General features: G+C 36.5%; 1 protein-coding gene across 2 annotated transcripts in view; it reads right to left on the reverse strand.

Moving 5' to 3' along the window:
• Nucleotides 1–20,781, reverse strand: part of LOC117431071 (voltage-dependent T-type calcium channel subunit alpha-1H-like) — a 126,747-nt gene that overhangs the window by 21,989 nt on the left and 83,977 nt on the right. For both annotated transcript variants that reach the window (XM_058995945.1, XM_058995944.1), the window contains exons 10-18: nt 20,323–20,711; nt 8,946–9,097; nt 7,891–8,076; nt 7,550–7,667; nt 6,009–6,164; nt 5,809–5,896; nt 4,195–4,403; nt 2,829–3,251; nt 1,190–1,290 (exon numbers count right to left, since the gene is read on the reverse strand). In XM_058995945.1, the coding sequence (XP_058851928.1) occupies nt 1,190–1,290; nt 2,829–3,251; nt 4,195–4,403; nt 5,809–5,896; nt 6,009–6,164; nt 7,550–7,667; nt 7,891–8,076; nt 8,946–9,097; nt 20,323–20,711 (1,822 nt within the window). The remainder of the gene's footprint in view (nt 1–1,189; nt 1,291–2,828; nt 3,252–4,194; nt 4,404–5,808; nt 5,897–6,008; nt 6,165–7,549; nt 7,668–7,890; nt 8,077–8,945; nt 9,098–20,322; nt 20,712–20,781) is intronic.

Below are 20,781 nucleotides of genomic sequence, written 5' to 3' on the forward strand. Positions count from 1 at the left end.
CTGGGAGACAGAGAGAGAGGAGAGAAGTGTGATAGCTTGTGGAATTGTGGAATTGTTTTGTTTGTGGAGAGGGGGTCTGGAGCTCTGAACGCCTATACATTTTGAAACTGGGTATATTTCAATAACTGTCTTTCTGCTTTTTCTGTGATTACAGCACATTCAAAATGTGGAGTTGAACTTTATTATTTTGACATCAAATATAGATCAGCTCTTGTTTCTTGAGTCTCTATACCTCTCAATTATTAATCTGATAAGAAATTGCCTATGTCGTCAACTTTATATTCCAGTGATCATAAATGGAACATGTGTAAAACCAAACTGAAAATCAAAAGTGTGACTTTATACTTTGAATAATCTTACAACATTTGTGTTTTTAAATTGTGTGCCTGATTTATTTATAAACTGGTAATCTATAACATACCGCATACAAGTGTATAAAGGTGTGCAGAAAACATGCATTTAACCAATAACCACTATCTCTTTAAAATAATAATAGCAGCATAATTACAATGTTTCCACACCAGGTGGTGCTAACATAAATGTAGGGTAGGGTAGGAGCGGGTCACCTATTAGTTCAGGTAGTTGTAATTCCTCTTCACATTTCATTACAGATAAAATGGGAATTGAATTGGTACCTCAGACTCTATTTTCATATTGCGGTTTCTTTTAAGGAGGGAGATATCTGATTATTGCCCTAGGTTAAGAGCCTCCTGTTTCAAAGCAATGGGAAAGGAGATGCAAGTACAAAAGCTGTTGTTAAAAGATGTTAACATTGCATTCTCTTATTGTAACGATTTCTCATCATTAGAGACATCTTGAATCTCTTGAAAACTTAATAGCTCTTATTTATGAATACTTAAAAAGTCATCCAATATCCCATTGCTGCATTGCAATAAAAGGTACACAAATAATAGCCTAGTCAAAGCTTTCAGATCAACTGGCACTCTTGCTTTGAGTTTTTCTTCTTCTTTACAGGAATTAATCTTGGTTGTCCTTTGTGAAGAAAGAAAATGCTTAACAATTTAAATAATATATGCCTTTCTCAAATGGTGACTGGATCTGTTTTTGAAAAGATCCAATTCAATTTATATGGTAATTTTTCTTAGCCTTCCTAAAGCTGGTAAGAAGGAACAGATCAATACCAGGGTTAAACGTGGGTCAGAAGAGGCGAGAAAAAAGAACCACTTACTGGTTCTGTGGAGAAAACAAATATAGAGACCAGTCCTCGTGATCTTTACACCACTCAGGTTTGTACGGCTCAAGCAACTTCCTGATCCTGAAGCAGTAACTCTGTAAAAGACAAGCCAGTATTGCATAAGTAAGGAGCCCTACTATACAGCATGCCATTCCTGCGCAATTACAAACCCTGTTCCAAGTCATAACTGGATTTGTTGTACAGTTGTTGTGTTCCATTTCACCTGATTAATTAAGTAAAACACAAATGTCACATTATGCAATTATACACATTTTAGAAAGAGCTCAATTAACCATAATTAGGAATACAAAGAGAATAGTGAATGGCATCATTACACTGAAAGACACCCCACACTGATTCTTTGCATACACTTTAATCCATTAATTTTGTGCTAGGCTGTGACCTGGAATAAGCTTAGCTATTATGTTTAGTTTATTTACTTTGTGCCAGCATAGGTATACCTCAATAGTGCAAGCACTAATACAAAGAGAGACTTACGTAAACCCCACTCAATAAAATAACAATAAAATAATTCCAAACAATTACTTTACATCCAAAAAAAATACAAATACATATATATATATACACACAAACTCACACATGTATATATATATAACAATATTATGCTATTGTAAAGCTAGAAAGTGCATTAACATTAACATTAAAGCATATTAAAGCTTTGCGAATCAAAACGATAGCAGATTTGAACATGCTATTCAGGCCCATTGGTCTCATGCCTGTAATCCTTCACATTGAAATGAGGAAATACACATTTGAATTCAAATTGTTTTCAAGAGCCTTCTAATTAATTTGCATCTGTTGTAAATGTATTCCAACACACTGCCTACTGATGGCTTGAATACTATTACTGAATTTAAAAGGTCATTTCCACCCATCAAGCCACCAATTACTGTCAGAGTATACCTTTATTAAGTCAATTATACTATAGCATTTGCCTCTTTTCAAATACCCTCCATTTAGATAACTCCACAGTCACACATGTATGTGAATTTCAATACCTCCTTCATAATGGGTGTTTGGCTGCAATAACTAGCCACACAGTTTACACAGTGAAATAACGAAACAAATTTGGTATCTCCACAGATTTTAAAGATGGCTCTGTTTTTGTTTCCCACAGATACCATATGGAATTTGAGCACCACACACACAATTTACTTACTAATTGCGTGATAAAACTACATAATAATCTCCTGGAAAAAAAACAAACAAACAAAAAAAAATCCATGAATACCTAATAAATTCACTGGGTGGTGTTTCTGAGTTTCAACATAGTGATTAATAACAATTTATTAAGAACATAAGAACGTAAGAAAGTTTACAAACGAGAGGAGGCCATTCGGCCCATCTTGCCTGTAGCTTATTGATCCCAGAATCTCATCAAGAAGCTTCTTGAAGGATCCCAGGGTGTCAGCTTCAACAACATGTGCCCTGAGGCCAAACTGACGTATCTCACGAAAATCAAAACGTTATTTTACAGAAGTTCAGAGAAATTTCTGTATCGGTCATGTTGCCTTTCTAATCTAATCAATTAAATAAAATCTACAGAGGCCATACCTCTGTATTTCTCGTTTGTGAAATGTGACAGTGTGTCTGGGTATAAAGCTGAACTCACATCGTCAATGTCCTCATCGTAGTCACTGGGCTCGTCCTTGTGGTTATCGACGCGAAGGAAGAACTCGTGAGGGATGTGGAGGGCCTTGCCGTTGCAGTCTTGGTGCTCGACCATGCTGTGGTGGCGCAACATTGGGATCTGCAGGAGCTCGGGTAGGTCGAGAGAGCCGCGGGCATCCAAGGACTCCGCATGGTGCTGCAGTGACGCACCACAGACACTGCCGGCTTTACTGGACTTGTCACCATCCGAATCCTCATCCTCGTAGCTGCCCCGGCCCTCCCCAGACAGCAGAGACTCGTGCTCCCCGGAATGGTTCTTCCGCTTGAGGCTGGGAGCCCGGCCCAGGCTGTTCCAGCTCGAACGCCGGCTGCCCCAGTTACTGGCCGAGCCCCAGGGGGCACACGGGGAGCTGCGGGTGCTGGACTGTGAAGAGAAGGAAGTACATGCTTTTCAATAGGCATGGTTAAACTGCTGCTCAAGCATGCACGGTATCTCCATGAAGCTTCCCTCATGTGTCAAAACTGAAAATGAAAATGACTGCATAAGCTTTGTGATTTAAGAAATAAATAAATAACGCTTCTTTTAAAATAATAACTTATTGTCTTGCATTTCTATAGCACTTGTTCATGCACTATGGCCTTTCAAATCATTTTGATAAACCAGTGAATGCCACTGCCAGGTTATTTTATTTGATAAATGTGGTTGTCATTATGTGCTCAACGGCACAACAATAAACTGTTAAAAAAAGGAGATTTGTCTACCATAATATAAAAGATTCACATTTTCCGCACCAAAAACTGCTCTGAAATCAAATAAGCCATTCTTGGGGTCTGTTTTAAAGATCTTGCCTTAACCTCTATATTAGTCCCTTTGGTCCTGATTTATTGTTGGTTCTAATCTTAATTATCATGACCGATAACATATAAATAGGTCTGCATTAGAGGAGGTTTATGGGCTTCAGATTTAGAGGGGACGGTATAAAGATTCACCACTTTTTAAACATTATAATATTATATACTTCAAAGCTAGCTTGTCCCTTTCTTTCAGTCAATCATCAAATGGGTGGTAATGGAGAATGATAGTATAAAGGCCTCTGTAATTGAGCTCCAGTTAGACAGCTTTTGTTGGGCCAAGCTTAGAGCTTCATCTGTGACTGAGCTTTCAGTACGATCCAAGTCTAGGAAACACAACAGAGATTGAAAAATGTAAAACTTGTATGAAAGAACACTTTATAATAAGTGTCAGTGCTATGCAAACATAATGACAACTCCCAGTCACAACAGCCTATTAAACATCCCACATCTTTCTGACTCTACTTGGAGACACATGAGTATTAACCAGCCCAGTGGATCTGTTTCTCACTCACCAGGGACCTCTGGTCGTAAGCGTTGGGGTCGATGGAGGAGCTGCTGGCCCGTCTTGACTCATTGAAGGTGTGGACGGAATCCATGAAGGGCGAGCTCTTGGGCGTCGGTATGGGTGTGGCAGCAGTGCGCATGATGATGGGCGGGGCTACGCTAGCACGTGAGTCCACATGTCCGTTAGGGGTCATCATCAAAGAATACATCTTCAATTCTGGAAAACAGGGAGCCCATTACAGCTGGCAACTCCTCATTAAGGGACAGTAATACAAGTAAAACGTGGGTACAGAGAAAGCTAAAAGTCAAAAAGGTCTATTCAGTGTATCTTAACCTTGGTGAATCTGAACCATTGTCATTGAAATCACTCAATAGGACAATCTCTGGTGTTTTATTTATTTTTCGACAGAAAGTCACCAAAGTGATTCACATGCACTGTTTGAGTTTTATTTTATCAGTAGCAGTATTTAGATCTGACACTGTTTAATGAAATATATACAACTAAATGTTAAAAAGTAAAGGGCTATAGTTTAGAAAAAAGCTACATTCAGAAATCAATAGTTTTTGTAAAAGTAAAAGATGAGTTGTACTTTTAGAAAATAGACAAACACTCTATTGATCAAGAGCACATAGAAATAGAATGCCTCAGCTGCTTCCCAGAGCTACGATCGAACCATAGCAGAAACACTGAGTGATGGAGACTAGTCAATAAGAGAACTGAATGAAACAAGCATTACAAAACAATTAGGAAGGGTCTGTGTGCAGGTTTTTGTGGTAAGACTCCTATTCGAAGCAAAAGTCTTTCTGAACAATTAAAAAAATATATATATATATAAATTTAGAGTGCCCAATTATTTTTCTCCCCAGTGTAGAGTATCTAATTATTTATTTTCTCCTCACCACAGCAATTCTCGACACAGCTCAGGGTAACTGATGGTTCAGTGGGCGTCTTCCGATCCCACGACCAAGCCAGCTTCCTCTTCTACACCCAGGAACTCGAAAGCAGATGTCAGCAAGCTACCAGCCTCTGGAGGACAAAGGCCAGCCCTGCTGGTGTCTGCCTGAGCTCACTAGGCGCCTGGCCAAGTAGGGTCTGCTGTGGTGCAATGAGGAGAAACAGTTCAGATTTTGCCTCCCTAACCCACTGGAGCACCAGAGCCAATGCGAAGCTCCCTCCAGAATCCCCAGCGAAATCCAGCAACTTCGCACTGCCAGAACGTGAACCTGCGCTCCCCTGACTGCACAACTCACCCTGCACACCGCACAGCCATGCTTTTATTAGGTGAGCCACTTGAGGACCCCTCTTCAGAACGATATCTAACCTTTTTTGTGATAATCAAAGGCAGTCAAACTTGACTGTTCTGTCTTTGCCAAACAGCACTTAAGAAGCACCATTATAGAAGACCAAACGCATATATATATTCTTTTTTCAATATCTATCTATCTATATATATATATATATATATATATATATATATATATATATATATATATATATATATATATATATATTCTTTTTTCAAATCTCTCATTGGCTTTACAACTACCCTTAGTTGTATAGATAAACTTGCCCCATTGCTGTACGATATAGTTCATTTTGAAACTTAGCTTGCTTACTGTACCTGATGAATGCAAGTCCCTGCATTTGTCCTCGTCATCAAAGTTTGTTGACATTTTATCTTCATCTGTGTCAGACCGGTTTGCATCCCCCTACAATGAAGGAGCAGTTATTTAATGACAACTGCATTCAGAGTGAAGGGATAAGAAGATGATAACTGCCGGTGAATATTTAATTAAAAATAAATAAATAAATAAATCTTACCTCTGCTTGAAACCCTTCCACCAGAATAGCGACCAGCAGGTTAAACAACACATAATTTCCAAACGTCATCAAAGCCACAAAATACAGAGCAGCCCAGGGGGAAGTGGATGCCATTCCATTATAGAGGACCACATTCCAATCTTCTTGAGTGAGGATCTGCAAAATCAAATGTGAATGAATTAACCGGTACAATAGGAAGCATTATTTTTAATTGAGATATATACACCCTTAAGTACAACAGGATATTTGACAGGATGGAGAAGGCAAAAGACTCCATATATTCCACTGGATTCATTGAAACATAAATGTGATGCATGGGAGCTTCAACTAGCTTTTTAATACATTTATTGAACTAGAGTTTATTTATTTATTTTGTATTTCAAATTAGATCTCTTTAAATACAGAGATGTCTTTATGTCCTTGACCAGGCCATTGCAGACTATACATATCAAAATATCGTCAAGCAGGGCTCATGTGCCTTATATTTAGAAACGTGCAGTAATTTATGTTTAAAAGCAAGACGGAAAAGAAAATCCCCTCTCATAACTAATCAGCTCTTTGATGCCAAATGATTATGGAATAGCTTTGGGCTAATTAAAACTAGGAAGCCAAACCTTTTATGTAAATACTATTTGTTACAAACAAAAAAAAAAAAATCTCTGCTATTCAAATAATCTTAGCCATTTGGTTACACAGCAGTGTTGAGTGATACTAGATTGCAAGCGCATCTTGCACAAGATGAGTGTGTCTCGTTCAGTTGATGAATCCCTTTACTATCAAGCAATGGAAATGAAAAGCTATTTGTGACTTGAGCTCCCAATTAATCTGATTGTCTTTTCTAATGTTAGTTCTAGGTGTTGGTCTAAGGGGACATGACTCTTTTGTTAGAAATGTTTTCTTAGTACTGTAAGTGTTACATCGTAAGCTCAATCAAAATAAATGTACATGCATGTGCCTCTACTATACAGTACATAATGCTAGTCTTAATAAAATGGATATTTATGCATGGACACTGTTCTATCACAATGCAGAGGTTTCCAGCAGCACAGTATCGGTCTTTCCTTTAGTGTTTTCCCACCTGCTTGTTGCTGGTACTGTATAGGGTGGACTTACAAAACTAAATAAGCCTTTAAGTTATCATTCAGTTGCAGTCTTCTGGGCATGAGCCAAACAGACTAGGTTCCCAGCTGCAAGCAGCTGCCATCTGTCTGCAAACACAAACCGGTCCCTCGACCACGGTTTCAGGGCACATGGCCCTTTTTTAAAAGTTGCCATAGAGACTGCCAGTTGAAAAAAAAAGTGAGGATTTGAAACAACCGATATGCAGCTCAACGAGTCAATATCTATGACTCTTTATACCAGCTTGTCTTAGGATTCTAACAACCAACAGTTTCCTGTATAGCACTGCAGCACAGCTGACAAACAAACATGTATATTGACATTCTGTGTTAAGTAATCATAACTGGAACTTTTCCATTCCATAAACACATGGTCTTGTAGATGTTGACTTATTATTTGATTAACAGAGTTGCTCGTCTTACCTGAAACACAGTGACGATCGCCCACAGCAAGGAATCAAAATTCTTTCTGTCTGGAATTGTGTCTCCGTTTTCCATTGTCAGACTAAATTTGCATCCAAAAAGATGCATTCCAAGAATGCTAAAAGAAGAATGCATAACAGATTTGCAACAGAATTGCCCAGGAGTTTCAGAAACTCAGATGCATTGAAGAGCATGAGGAGCATGCAGAAAGTAAAATGTACAAAATGTTCACAATGTTCATCTGCATTTAGAAATACCAGCAACCTACTGTAAGAATGTTCATTCCATTCTTTTAGTTTTTTTTAACACTCTTGTAAATCAAGGGCATTGCAGCTCAGTACCTGAAGATGAAGATGAAGAGCATGAGCAGCATGCAGAAAGTAGCCACGTTGTCCATGGTCTTCATCAGAACGACGAGCTGTCTTCTCAGCGCAGGCAAGAAACGCACCAGTTTGAGGACCCGGAGCAGCCGGAATGTCCTGAGGACCGAGAGGCCTCCATCCGACTGCCCGATAATCTCCCACACACTGAAACACAGGAAGAAACATGGGTTATAAAGATGACACACAGATGTGACAGCTGAATACTGAGTCTGGCTATTGCTATTGCAGTTGTTATGTGCTCATAGAAGCCCTTTCATTTCAACATTCTCCTTTACAGATAGTATGCCAGATTTATACTTCAATTGCTCTAGACTGTGTTGCAATGTTCAATATTTGTGTCATCTGTTTGTGAAAGCATGAAATTGACTAGTTGGCTCTGAAAGAATACCCCACAAAAGTGCATCACATGTTTTTTATAGATGACAGACCACCTCAAAAATAGGTTGTGCTAGACTTAAAGAGTAAGTAGCGGGGTTCCAAAAAATATAGCGTTATAAATCCCCACGTGTTGCTACAACTGTTTAAATAGCGTACCTGCAATTTTTCTTTTCATTCTTTTCATCCTGACAACTTTTCACACTTAGAACTTTAAAGTCAGTTTGAAAGCTCTATCAAAATGGCTGCTCTAGAGCACTGGGGTTTGAGTTCTGTCCTCTAAATCACTGTAGGAAGAGCGATTTAAAAAAAAACCTAAAACATAACAATAAGTGCTCTGGCTTTTCTGTTCCGTACTACGTCATGAATCGTTATTGTTGTGTTACCTGTTTCACAATGTGTGGGCAATAATCCTTACACTATCAGTGCACTAGAGCGGCCATTTTGGTTTGACAAGGAAGGACTTTGTATTTTTCTCTATATTAAAAAACAAAACAGTTCAATATGCTGTTCTAGTAAGGCGCAAATAAACAGCGCTCCAGTAATTGTGATGCAGTGCTGAGAGTGCATGATTCCTAGTCCCCAGAGCCAGCTTTCTGAAACAACTGAAAAATAAAAAGCAGGCAGTGTAAATGAACCTGATAATAACAATGATCCCATCGAAGATGTTGTAGGGGTTCTTAATGTATCCAAAGAGGCCGAATGCCAGGAGCTTCAGCAGCATTTCCAGGGCGAACATGCTGGTGAAGACAATGTTACTGATCTCCAGGGCATCTGTCAACTCATCTGGCTGCAATAAAACACAACAACAACTTTAAATAGGATCCTTTCACTGAAACAAAGCCTACACACGTTACCACTATTATGAGTGGTGTAGATCCAAAGAAAACGAATTACATTTAACTGGAAAGCCAACCGGTTTTGGTTCTTACCCTGTCTTGATATGAAAATATTTTGACATTTTCAGGTTTATGTATGCAGGAGTATAATTTTTTAAATCTAGTATAAAGCTGTTTAAAATATCTTAGAAAAAAGCAAAAGAGTGATGATAATTTCCCTGTTGAATCCCATAGCTGATGCAGCAGGGGGTGAATGTCTGGACACAAATTAAAAGACAGAGTAAATAACTTGCACACTGTGTTTCCAGCTGCTACCCTCCATCTACGAAGTGCTGTATTTATTTACTGAAGCAATTCCATATGAAATCCAAAGCTGTGTCTTAGAGAAGAACCTAATTGTTTCAACACCCTTCCCCTCGTTTCCTAAAATATATGACCCTTAAAACTGTGTTTTAACATGATCTTTTATTTCCAGAAATATCCTGTACTTTTTTGGAATTTAATGTGTACAATGCACATGACTGATCATCTTTGGGTTGCAGACATTGTATACAAACACAGTATACTGTTTAGAATACTATAAACTAAGCATACTAAGTACTATAGCCCGAACATACTGTGGCACACTCCGAAATATCAGAAAACCAGTTCCATTATAAAATCTTCTTAGCATTATAAGAAAAATTGGTGCTTTGTGGGTTTAACAGACAGTATTAGTTAGTTCAGAGTGACTGAAGAAAAGGTTTGATCACTTGGAAAAAATGAGTCTTATGCACCACGCTGTCATGTGAGTGTAACATGTAGGGAAGTTAAAAAATTCAAAATAATGATTAAAGGTTAAGCCAGTTCTGAGGTTTGCTTTAACATAAGGAGGCTCCCTAATTATTTTTTAACCCACCTTGAAACTTGGCAAACTCTTTTGCTGGAATTCAAAGGATATCTTCTGTCCTCTCATTACGTGAGCCCCTGCTATGAGTTGTCTTACAGTGAAATGAATCATGCCTGGGCCTTGAGAAAGCATATTATTAGAAGCCTTAATTGCCAACTAGGAACCGTTCAAAAAATACAACCGTCTCATGGAAGTACTGCAGTTTCCTATCTGTATGACCTCATTACATTTTTTTGGAGATGCCTCAAATTAGGGATAAAGTGAGTTATCAAGTATAAAAGGAAGCTTATCACCCAAAGGGATCAGATCCCAATATAACCAATGGCGGTACAAAAGTAATTTATTTTATTTACAATGCGAGCCAAATTGTCTGGTTTGTACTGTATATGAACACGTCTGGAAAAAAATGAATCTGCACAGAGACCAGAATCACTGTCTCTTACTCATAAAATACAAAACCTTTATTTTACACAAGTTTGTGCAACATAACAAATACAAACATTAAGAATCAATGGAAATAAACCATCATATACTGTGCATTAATGAAAGGCCTTTACAAATATGGAGACCCAATGTCCAAAAACAATCAGATCAGGTTGGGATAGATTTCAGGATTATGGTTATGTCTCTATGTCTTTGTCAATTCAATGTAATCTATATCTATACCACTGAAATACAACAGCAAGCAAAGAATGCCTTAAAACCAAAAGCTTGGTTCTCCGAGAGGCTGACCATCTGTACAACATTTGGGAATGAATATCAGCTTTCAGAGGCTGTCACTTTCACTGCTAATTTCTGCTGTTTTAAAAAAATGTAATTACTTTTAATTACTCCATACTGTTTTCTGGCAATTATGCTAATTTGTGCTTGAAAATAAACAATCTCTCTTCGTTCTCTGTAGCTCCAAGGCTATGGTCTTTGTTCAGTATCTCTTGGGTTTAATTCCCTTTACTAATTAACAAAGACTTATTGCATGTGAGTTGCACAGGAAACAGACATATTAATAAAAAACAAAATAGAATGCCTCTCATATTACAGTGGAATCAATCAACAGATTCCTAATGAGCCATATACTACAGATAATGCTGTACTTAAATGATTACCGTCATTCCAAGTGGCGCTTTCTTTATTGATTATGGAAAACAATTAAAATCAAGAAACCATCAACTTAGGTTGCGGATGAAAAATGTTTGCTGTATAAAAAGCTACGGTAAATTACTTAATCAATACGCCTGACCAATTAAAGCTTACTGGTTACTCATTTGTTATTATTGCTCCAAGTGCTTTTTTTTGTATTGGTGTTGATTTTATTTTTGTTTTGCTGGGTTTGTTGTATTATTACTGTTGTACAGCGCCTTGAGGTCTCTTGAAAGGCACTTTATAAATAAAAATATATTATTATTATTATTATTATTATTATTATTATTATTATTATTATTATTATTATTAATGGTTCAAACAGTGATAAATAGCTTTGTACAAGTATCTTTATCCCTCTTGTTATCCCATATGGAAATAACTTATATTTTACTTATATTAAAAGCAATATATGTTACACTTATATGGCTTTTTTCATTTGGTTTTTATGTGTATACCTATATGGATTGGTTATGAAATTGGGACGATTTTATAGTATTTTCAATATAAAGATTTTATGTGTTAGTATATGTAACATACATTTCTCTCCATATATGTTTTTTTATACTCCATATACTGTATGCGTTTTTATACTTTATATATATATATATATATATATTGTGTAATCTAAATGTGTGTTTTTATTACTTTAAATATATATATATATATAACAACACAAGATATATAAATAGGAGTTAATAAGGACTGGAGTAAACGCTTTGAAAATATGTCCCAAAGTATTGTAGTGACTGACAGAAATTCTAATATTTATTCAAGGGTTGTTCCCTGGTAAAATGTTATAATACGATGGTATGTGTGTGTGGCGGGTTGCCCCCGCCCTTGTGCATATTTTATGTTTTATGTTTTGTTCAACCTTTTTATTTTACAATAAACCGGCGCAACAGCGCAATTCATTCATTCACCACTCTGTGTGTTTCTGTTCCAGGTCTGACGTCACCACTACAGCCGTCCTTGTGACAGGGTGCTAAGGTAGCTTTAATTGTGTCTTGTGCAACTAAGGTATCTTGTATCTTATATGACTTGTGGGTGTTTGATATATGCTTTGCAGGTAAAAAGCTTTAAGTAGAAAGTGATTTTATCAATATTTAATTTTGATCATGCATGTTCCTATTTTGCTTATATTTAAAACATATTTCGAACATATGTACATCAATATATGGATATGTGATGTATATATGTAACATATAAAAATGGTATTGCAATCAGACAACAAGTCTCAGTGGGTGGGGGGGGGATGGGGTTGATAGACCTGTTGCAACAGGGTTAGGATAGAAATTGTAACGGGTTTCCCCCTGTTTTGAGATTACATCAGGGAGATAAGAGGGGCTGACTGTGTTTACTGTACCATTACAAACTGACCCGAGTCAAATGCACTAAATCTTAATTCTTTGAATTCCAGTAAGAGAGTACCAGTCCTTTATCTATTCTGTTCTCCGGGGATACGTTTAAAATCTACAAATCCCAGTTTGGATAAATTTTGTTACTGGTCAAAGGGGCACTCTTAAGGTTCTCTGTGCCATAACTGGTGTGGTTGAGTAAGGATGCTCCTTCAGAACAGGATGGTCTCTGTTTGATACCTGGGCTTGTGCACGAATCTAGAACCTGAACCCCAAATCCTATCAGCTGCAGTTAACTTCAGCTAATTATTTCTAACACTATGATGAACAAACACATATAACTCTGCAGCTGGTTGTGTTAGACAACGACGCAAACTGTTTTGTTCCAGTTAATGATGACAAAACCTATTTGTCCTGTAGTAAACTACATGCATTTGTTTAGATGTAAAGAACGACTAAATGTACAGTATTAACACACTGCTCTTTAATTCACCATTAGTTTTATTTCATTTTTTCTCGCACTCATAATAGTACCTGGTTAAAACAAAAACCTAGGGGGGTACTTGAGGACCAAATGCTCCAAAATGTTCTTCGTTATAAACACATTTTTCCATCTGTTTTAAGAGAAGTAAAGAAATTATGACTATGGAAAAGCATAGCCTTCCTTATGTTCACGGAAACCCTGTCAGTAGGCGGGTATGAAGCTGTATTTTCTTAATTGCTTTCAGGGCTGAGTGCTCCTCTTTCCCTGGCAGGAGTTTTCAATGTCTCTGTTTTATTCCTCCAGGGAAAGAAAGCAGAAACATTTGCCCTGCTGGAACTCCTCAAAGAAAATGAGAGGAGATAATACATCTGGGAAGGTGATATTGAATTATGTCCTGATGTTGCAGTGTGCCTCGGGTAGATGCTGTATTTTGAATAGTAAAACCGTGAGCTAGGGGAGACATCCTTTGATCTGTTAATCTGGTGATAGATGATGTTTTCAGGCAACCGTGGAGACAGCAAGACTTTTGAAACAAGGAATAATTCCCCCTTGAGCAAGGTGGAGAATAAAAACTAATGCAAATCTAATTAAAGAAGACGCAACAAACAATGTGTACAATGCACAAGCACATTTCAATGCATGAGCCATATTGCCACCTAATGAACCTTACATCGGACAAAAAGCAAATTGTGTACAAGCAATTGACTTCTGTGCCTTCTTGAAGTTTAATATTAAACAAGGTACAAAAATCTCAATAGCTATCACAAGCAAGCAAAATATATTACCACTGCAATATTATTTAAATATGAATCTACATTTTGAATAATACAAATGTCAGCATATTCAAACTCACAGAAACTTTTTATTTAAAAAAAAAATTTTAACACAAAAGGATGAGTGCCAATCTAATCAGGAGGCCATTGAATGGGAGCAATAGTCCTTTAATTCATGAAATGAATTGCTTTTACAAATGTAACTGGACACAGTCATACTTGGCTTTGCTAATTGTGTTAAATTGAAATGATACCGGTACTTATTACTTTTCAATTCCTATGCTTAATTTGCTTTCCTAATATATTGGATGCATATTTGCATAAGCCTTTAGGCTTTATCTATGAAATTTAAATAAGTAAATCAGGTATGTCAGGAGGGGTTGGGAGACAGAGAGAGAATATAAAGCAAACACGCTACCTTAACCACGTGCACCAGGGTATTTCAATGCAGTTTCTATGGTGATTTTAGAAAATCAAATGCAGCCTCTGGAACTGAGGTTGTTTTTATCGAACCAATATGAAGATGCTGCAGCTGAACTGGAAAATAATGCGATCATTTACTCAGCATGAATCTTACAGAAACTTAGCTGGAACAGAAGTTTTGAAGAAATATTAATTGTATCAGGAAGAGATTCTGAAAAAGAATATATATATATATATATATATATATATATATATATATATATATATATATATATATATATATATATATATATATATATATACTGTATATATATTTTTTATAAGTCCTTCTTCAGCTGGATGGAAAAAGCAGTGATGTAAACAAGTATATATAAATATATATATATTTTTCTGTAGTTTGCAAAATTGATGACCTTAAATATTCAACCTACTTTTTCCTATTGTGCATATACTTTGACTTAAGCATTCTAAAGCTCATTTAAATTGGAGCAGGGGGTTCAGTCCATTGTGACTGGATTGTTCAGGAGCTTTCCTCACGATGAATCACAATGAATGGCACCATGTGCCACTTGTAATGTGCTGTCATCACGCAGATGTATCACAATGCTACTGCATCTGCTTTCAACTGCGAAATGTTAATTAAAAAGTATTACAAAACCGAGACTGAAATTAACGGAGAATCAAACTGGGTTGTCCACAGTATGACTTTTAATTAAGCACAACATAATCTGTTCCAATTATGGAATGACAGTTCTTGTGCTCATTTGCTTAAGGGGGTGTCAGACAATTCTTTTAAAAATATTTTGTTGCATGGCATTTTCACTAATGATGAATATAAATTAATGTTCCAGACCCATGTTATAATCAATGCCTCATAGTTTGTTGTTTTGTATACAATTTCCAGGAAATGTATATGTGTTTACTAAAAAAGAAATATAAAAAATGGATGAAAATCTGTTTCTGTTTTTCTGTCTCACTAATGGATAAAAATAGTCCCATTGCAGTTTGATCCATTCCAGATTTTACTATGAGCTTGATTGAGCACCATGTATAGATAGGTAACTCAGTTCTGTCTAAGTAAGCGCTCAGTAAAGCCTGGACTGGCTCAAACTGTTAAGCAAAACAAGTCTTATTGCCATTCCTGCACTGACTGGATTATATGCACTACACTGCTGCAAGATGGAAAGAATATCCTCCATGCAGTGAAATTAACTGATATAAACCCACAAACCCAACACTGCTCCACTATTAAATGTAATCAGTCTTAATAGAAGCAGTCACGCTTGTAATACCACCACTATGCATATTTTATTGCTAATTACCCAAAGCCCACAGGCAGTATACTGGGTCCTGCACAGAATTGCACAGTGGTTCCCGTGATAATACTTTCTCCAGCATTTATTGCATACCTAAACACTAATATTCCTTTTAATGTAGCCTCTGATCACTTACCATGGATAATTACCAATTCAGACCAACAGAATTAACATAATTAAATATGCTCCTCATAATATTGTATAGTCAAACAAAGAGCCAAAATGAGATGCAAATTCAGGCAAATGTTTGATTGTGGTAATAATCTGTTCATTTTGAAAGAAAAGTTATATTAATAACTAGGTTTAAGCATATTGGAAGCCAGAAGCAATTCATTATTTGTCTTTTAATGACATATTTTAAATGAGATGCACAGTTCATTGTAACAATTACTTTAATGCAGACATTTTTATTTTTTTCATCTTGTTCTTTTCAAAAGGGAACCAAGATTTAGCCTCATAATTCTGACTTTTCATTTTATAGTAACTCTAACTCCCAGAGGCCACTGCGACACTTCTTCACATCTCAGTAACCAGTCACTGCTTTTCTTGCACATTTTTTGAATGTCACTTTAACCTTAATGGGGCTCGAAAATGCAGCATTGAAATACGGTATATGCAAGGACCACTCAGGACATTTTTCTAATTGCTATATATAATCTGTTAAAAAAACAAATACATTTTTACCATAATGTGTCCATCTTGTATGAACATTTGAGAATTTCAAAGCAACGATAATATACATTTGGTAAGATTTACTGGAATTATTTGATGGTTTATCTCATTCCTTATTACATGATGAAAATCTGCAAATGAAGCCATGCAATTTGACTTTCATGAGCAGCTTGCACATTTGAAAAAGATGGCTTTTCCTTTTACGATTTTCATTGTGTAATTAATTTAACAACACCTCATTATATCTGCAGCTTTCACACTGCCACAGCACCACACACCCTGGCCATATTTCAATAGAAAAATGGTGCAAGGACATTATTATTGGTATTCAAGGGGTATATGAGCTAGTGTAAGCTTGATGATGGAATAAACCAATTTGTTCGGGGTGGATATACAAGTTAATCTACTAATTGTTTGGAAACAATGTAATTGCTGAATGATGAATGTTCAGTGTTGAGAAATTTGCTTGTTCAGATGAGAAGATTTATTAGTTTAACAGTAAAGAGAGTTACCACTTACTGGATGCTTAGATGAATATCCCTTGATGACAAACACGATAAATTATCAGCCATTCAGAATTAAAAATATAAACTGACATCTGCTTTTAATTGCTACACTGTATTACAAGCAAAAATAACATTGACTTCAGTTGTAAATTGGTACCTTTACAATATGCAGTTACAATACCATTATTATCTATGATTTACTATGATAGAGTACACAGTTTTCTCACCCAGGGAAACCTTACAGTCAGCTGTTCACATACATTTAAAGGGAAGAAGGTACTAGTGAGATTTTACCTGGCACCTTTACAACACCCCAAAAAACACGGTGTAGTGTAGTATATCAATATTTATAGAACTACGTTTATTCTTATCACCCAAGGTTCACCTGCAGTACGGAATGACACCCATTGAAAGCCTACCCCACATCTACCTCCCTGATGATAACTGAGAAGAATTAATGAGCCTCCAGAGAACCCATCCTCCTTCACAAGCACATAATTAAAAATACAAGCCATTCTGCTGAATTATTCATCACCAACCTTTTCAAGGAAATCAAAGCAGTATTAATATGGTCATTATTTACTATATAGGCTGGATTGCAAGTCATATTAAATTGAAATATAGCAGCCACTTTAAAGAATAGGAGGATGAACAGTCCTAGATCCAATTTAGGTGAGCCTTTTAAACTCTGACAAGTTTCTTTACTGATTTCATTGGAGAACCGATGTCAAGATGGAGAATTCAAATTGGAAGCTCTTTACATTTAATAATGCTTTTTGTCTCTTCAAGAATTAACTCCTTGCTTGCTGCTGTCTAAAGAGAATGAGGCCCAACTTTACGTTTTACCAGCTGTTTGGTTTAGCTCCTTGTTCTGTTCATGATTTTGAACTTGGCTCATTTAAAGAGTACAATCACCAATTTATTTTTAAACAATATCTAGAAATCTTAGTGGCATTTATTCTGTTCCTAAAACCAAACCAATACAACCCAGAGCCCATTCATTATTGACCTAATTTATTTTGTGATTCTTGAGAAATGCTGCCTTCATAAATGCAACCAAATATTTCATTTCATACTGTGCATCACTCCAAAATTGATTAAAAATGACGCGTTGCATTCAGGTGACATATGTATTTCATTTGTGAAGCACTCATTCTAATCAGCCACCTACAGCGTAGCTGACTCATTAAAACACATTACAATTAGTCTGGGATGCCCAGATGCAATTACAGATTTGTAAAAAGAAAACACAGCTCAGGAGTTGTGCTTACAATGTGAAAAAATGTCTGAAAACTATTTCTAGCCTTTCTTTTCTAGGTCTCTCCAGATTCACACCGCAAGCATCTGTGTGCCTCTATCAAAGGTATTTTTATTTACAGGAGTTTTTCTTCTCAGTCTTTTCATTCTTTCTTTGATTTGCTGGACTCTGGTGTGCTCTATAAAAGCTCCAATTTGACACTTTACAGTTGATACTTTGCTTTAGTAAATACTTATTAGTTGTTTCCTTGGCCCTCCTCTGATCATTTTTTTAAATATGAGTTAAATCTTTCATTCAGGTCATACCCATTCAACAAAGCTACTCGTTTTACTGTCTGGTAAGGCACAAGGTAATGGATTTTAAAATGCTAACAAGAGCACCAATCACACCTGTGTCTTGCTTCTAAGGTTTATTAACAGTTCCCTGGTATTATTTTCCTGTCACTATTTGCTGTTAAAATCAAAATGAATTTCCCATGAAAACGTGAAATGCTGGCAGAGTGAACACTATGTACAAATCATAACCTTGACTTCAAAACACAATCCAAACAATACCAACCTTAAAATATTCAATATACAAATGATTAAGTAAATTACAACTGTGGCATTTGCAATACCATGTATTCAGGACATTTATTACTGTGCAACAGATGGTAATTTGCAAAATAAATAAAACCTTGACTTCAATCATTTACTGCCTGTAAACACCAGGCATCTAATTTGATATTTTTTTTTTAGATGGACATCTTATCAAGGGCGCAGTAACTAGGGGTGCTGGGCCATTATAAATCCTGCTAATTTCGTGATTCTTATGAGCTTATCGCGCAGTGCATTGCGCCTTTTTACATTGCTTTGGAGCACAAATGATAATAGACCACTCAGCTCTGACCTGTCACAACAGGGGCGGGATATTTTACAAATCACATGGTTGCATTCTCACAAGAGTTTGTTAGTCGTTGGAACACATTAGACGCGAGTGTATACAGTAGAACGGTTATTGAAAATGTCCCAAAAAAGAATATAGATTTTTTTTTTATTCAGTGGGACAACCTGCTGCTTTGTGGAGCAATACTAAAGGCAGACGTACACAGTGACATTTTGAACACGCTAGATGTTTTGAAAAAAATCTGCAGCATGACACCGGTAAGCAAGTCAACCGCTTTGGAGCCATCTGTCTGTCCTTGTCTACAACGACTACAGTACATAAAATACAACTGTTTTTACAAGTAAACAAGCCATTTCTATATTGCTAAATTTATGTGGGTCATAACATTATACACTACTTTTCGATTTGTGTGTCCTAAACAGTTTATACTTAGCATGTTGTAAACATTAGAGCAAGGACTGTGGAATTTTTGTTTTTATTTATATAGATAGACAGGTTTTGATGCTGGCTTCATTTTATTAACATGTTTTAACATAATAGCAACCGAATGCATGGCTTCTATCATATACAGGGGTTACAGTTATAGTTTTGTTCAATGGCTTTCACCACCACCCCTATAAACATTGTTCCAGCACCATTGCATTTTATGCATTAACTCAGAATCTAAAACCTTAGGCGGCCAATTAACCTTGAAACACAACACGTGTATCATTAAGTTCAAGGTACCCTGCCTACTTTATAATTAGAAGTCAATTTACCATAGAGTCATACAGTTTATCTAAAAGAAAATGAAAAACTTGTTTGCTTCTGTTTTACTTTATTGTTTTGTCTCCTAGGTATTGTTATAGCTTAGCACAACGTAACTAGCAGACAATGATTAAACTCATGTTTATTACAAGTGTCTACCATCCCTATGGGCACAGAAGTAAACATCCTTAATTTCCAATACAACTTTTGTTCATAGAAGGCAAGTTTCAGTTTGTTTTCTTCCTATAAACACTGGGGGTGGCTAAACATGTTAACCAGCAATGCTTTTAACTTTAGTCTTTTGAAGTTTGCAGCAAATAATTATGCACTTTGTTGTTTTTTGAAAAACTGCCAAGACAAGCTTTCGACTTAAAATAACCTTTTTATAAACCAATAACGATTCCAAAGTTCTCAGGGACAGTTCCATATCTCCGACACAGATTATCAGATAGGAAACACAGACAGTTTGGTATCTCTACAGCAATGGGCTTTCAGAGTATTGCAGCTTCTGAACAGTTTTAATTCAAACAGAAATAAACTTTTCTACTTTCATTTAAATGGCAGGAACTGGCCCGATGGTCCTTGCTTTATATGTATCTGCTAAGTACAGAATACACACCACTGTGCAACCACTCATATCATTTCCAAAATGTTAATAATAATAATAATAATAATAATAATAATAATAATAATAATAATAATAATAATAATAATAATAGAAAACATACCTGCTCATGGTACTCTATCCCCATGCTCAAAGTGTTGATCAGGATTGCTATCATAATCCCACGATTAAAATATTTACTTTCCACAATCCTTTTCAGTTTCTGGCAGAATAAATCCCAGCATTGTGCAAGCTTGTTTTTTTCCTTTGGTTTCTTTTTTCTCCAGGACTGGCGGTTCGTGTGCTCTGTGCCGCGCTGCAGGTCCTGTGTGAATTCGTAAACAACGTCAGAGTCGCCACTGTCAGAGTCGCTGAGATCTAACTCAGGGTTGTCCAGTACGCTTGCACAGTAGGGGCATTTGGCCAGCTCACAGGACAGTAGGCTGGGCTGATTGCTCGTAACTGCACAAGGCATGTTGAGGCCAGAGAGGCGGCTGGGAGTCCGATACACACCTGAAAGACAGAGGCATTATCTAGTATTTTTTCGCAGATATTTGACATGTTCTATTCAAATGATGTCTAC

This window comes from Acipenser ruthenus, chromosome 22 (genome assembly GCF_902713425.1).
Source record: "Acipenser ruthenus chromosome 22, fAciRut3.2 maternal haplotype, whole genome shotgun sequence".
NCBI classification, from domain to species: domain Eukaryota; kingdom Metazoa; phylum Chordata; class Actinopteri; order Acipenseriformes; family Acipenseridae; genus Acipenser; species Acipenser ruthenus.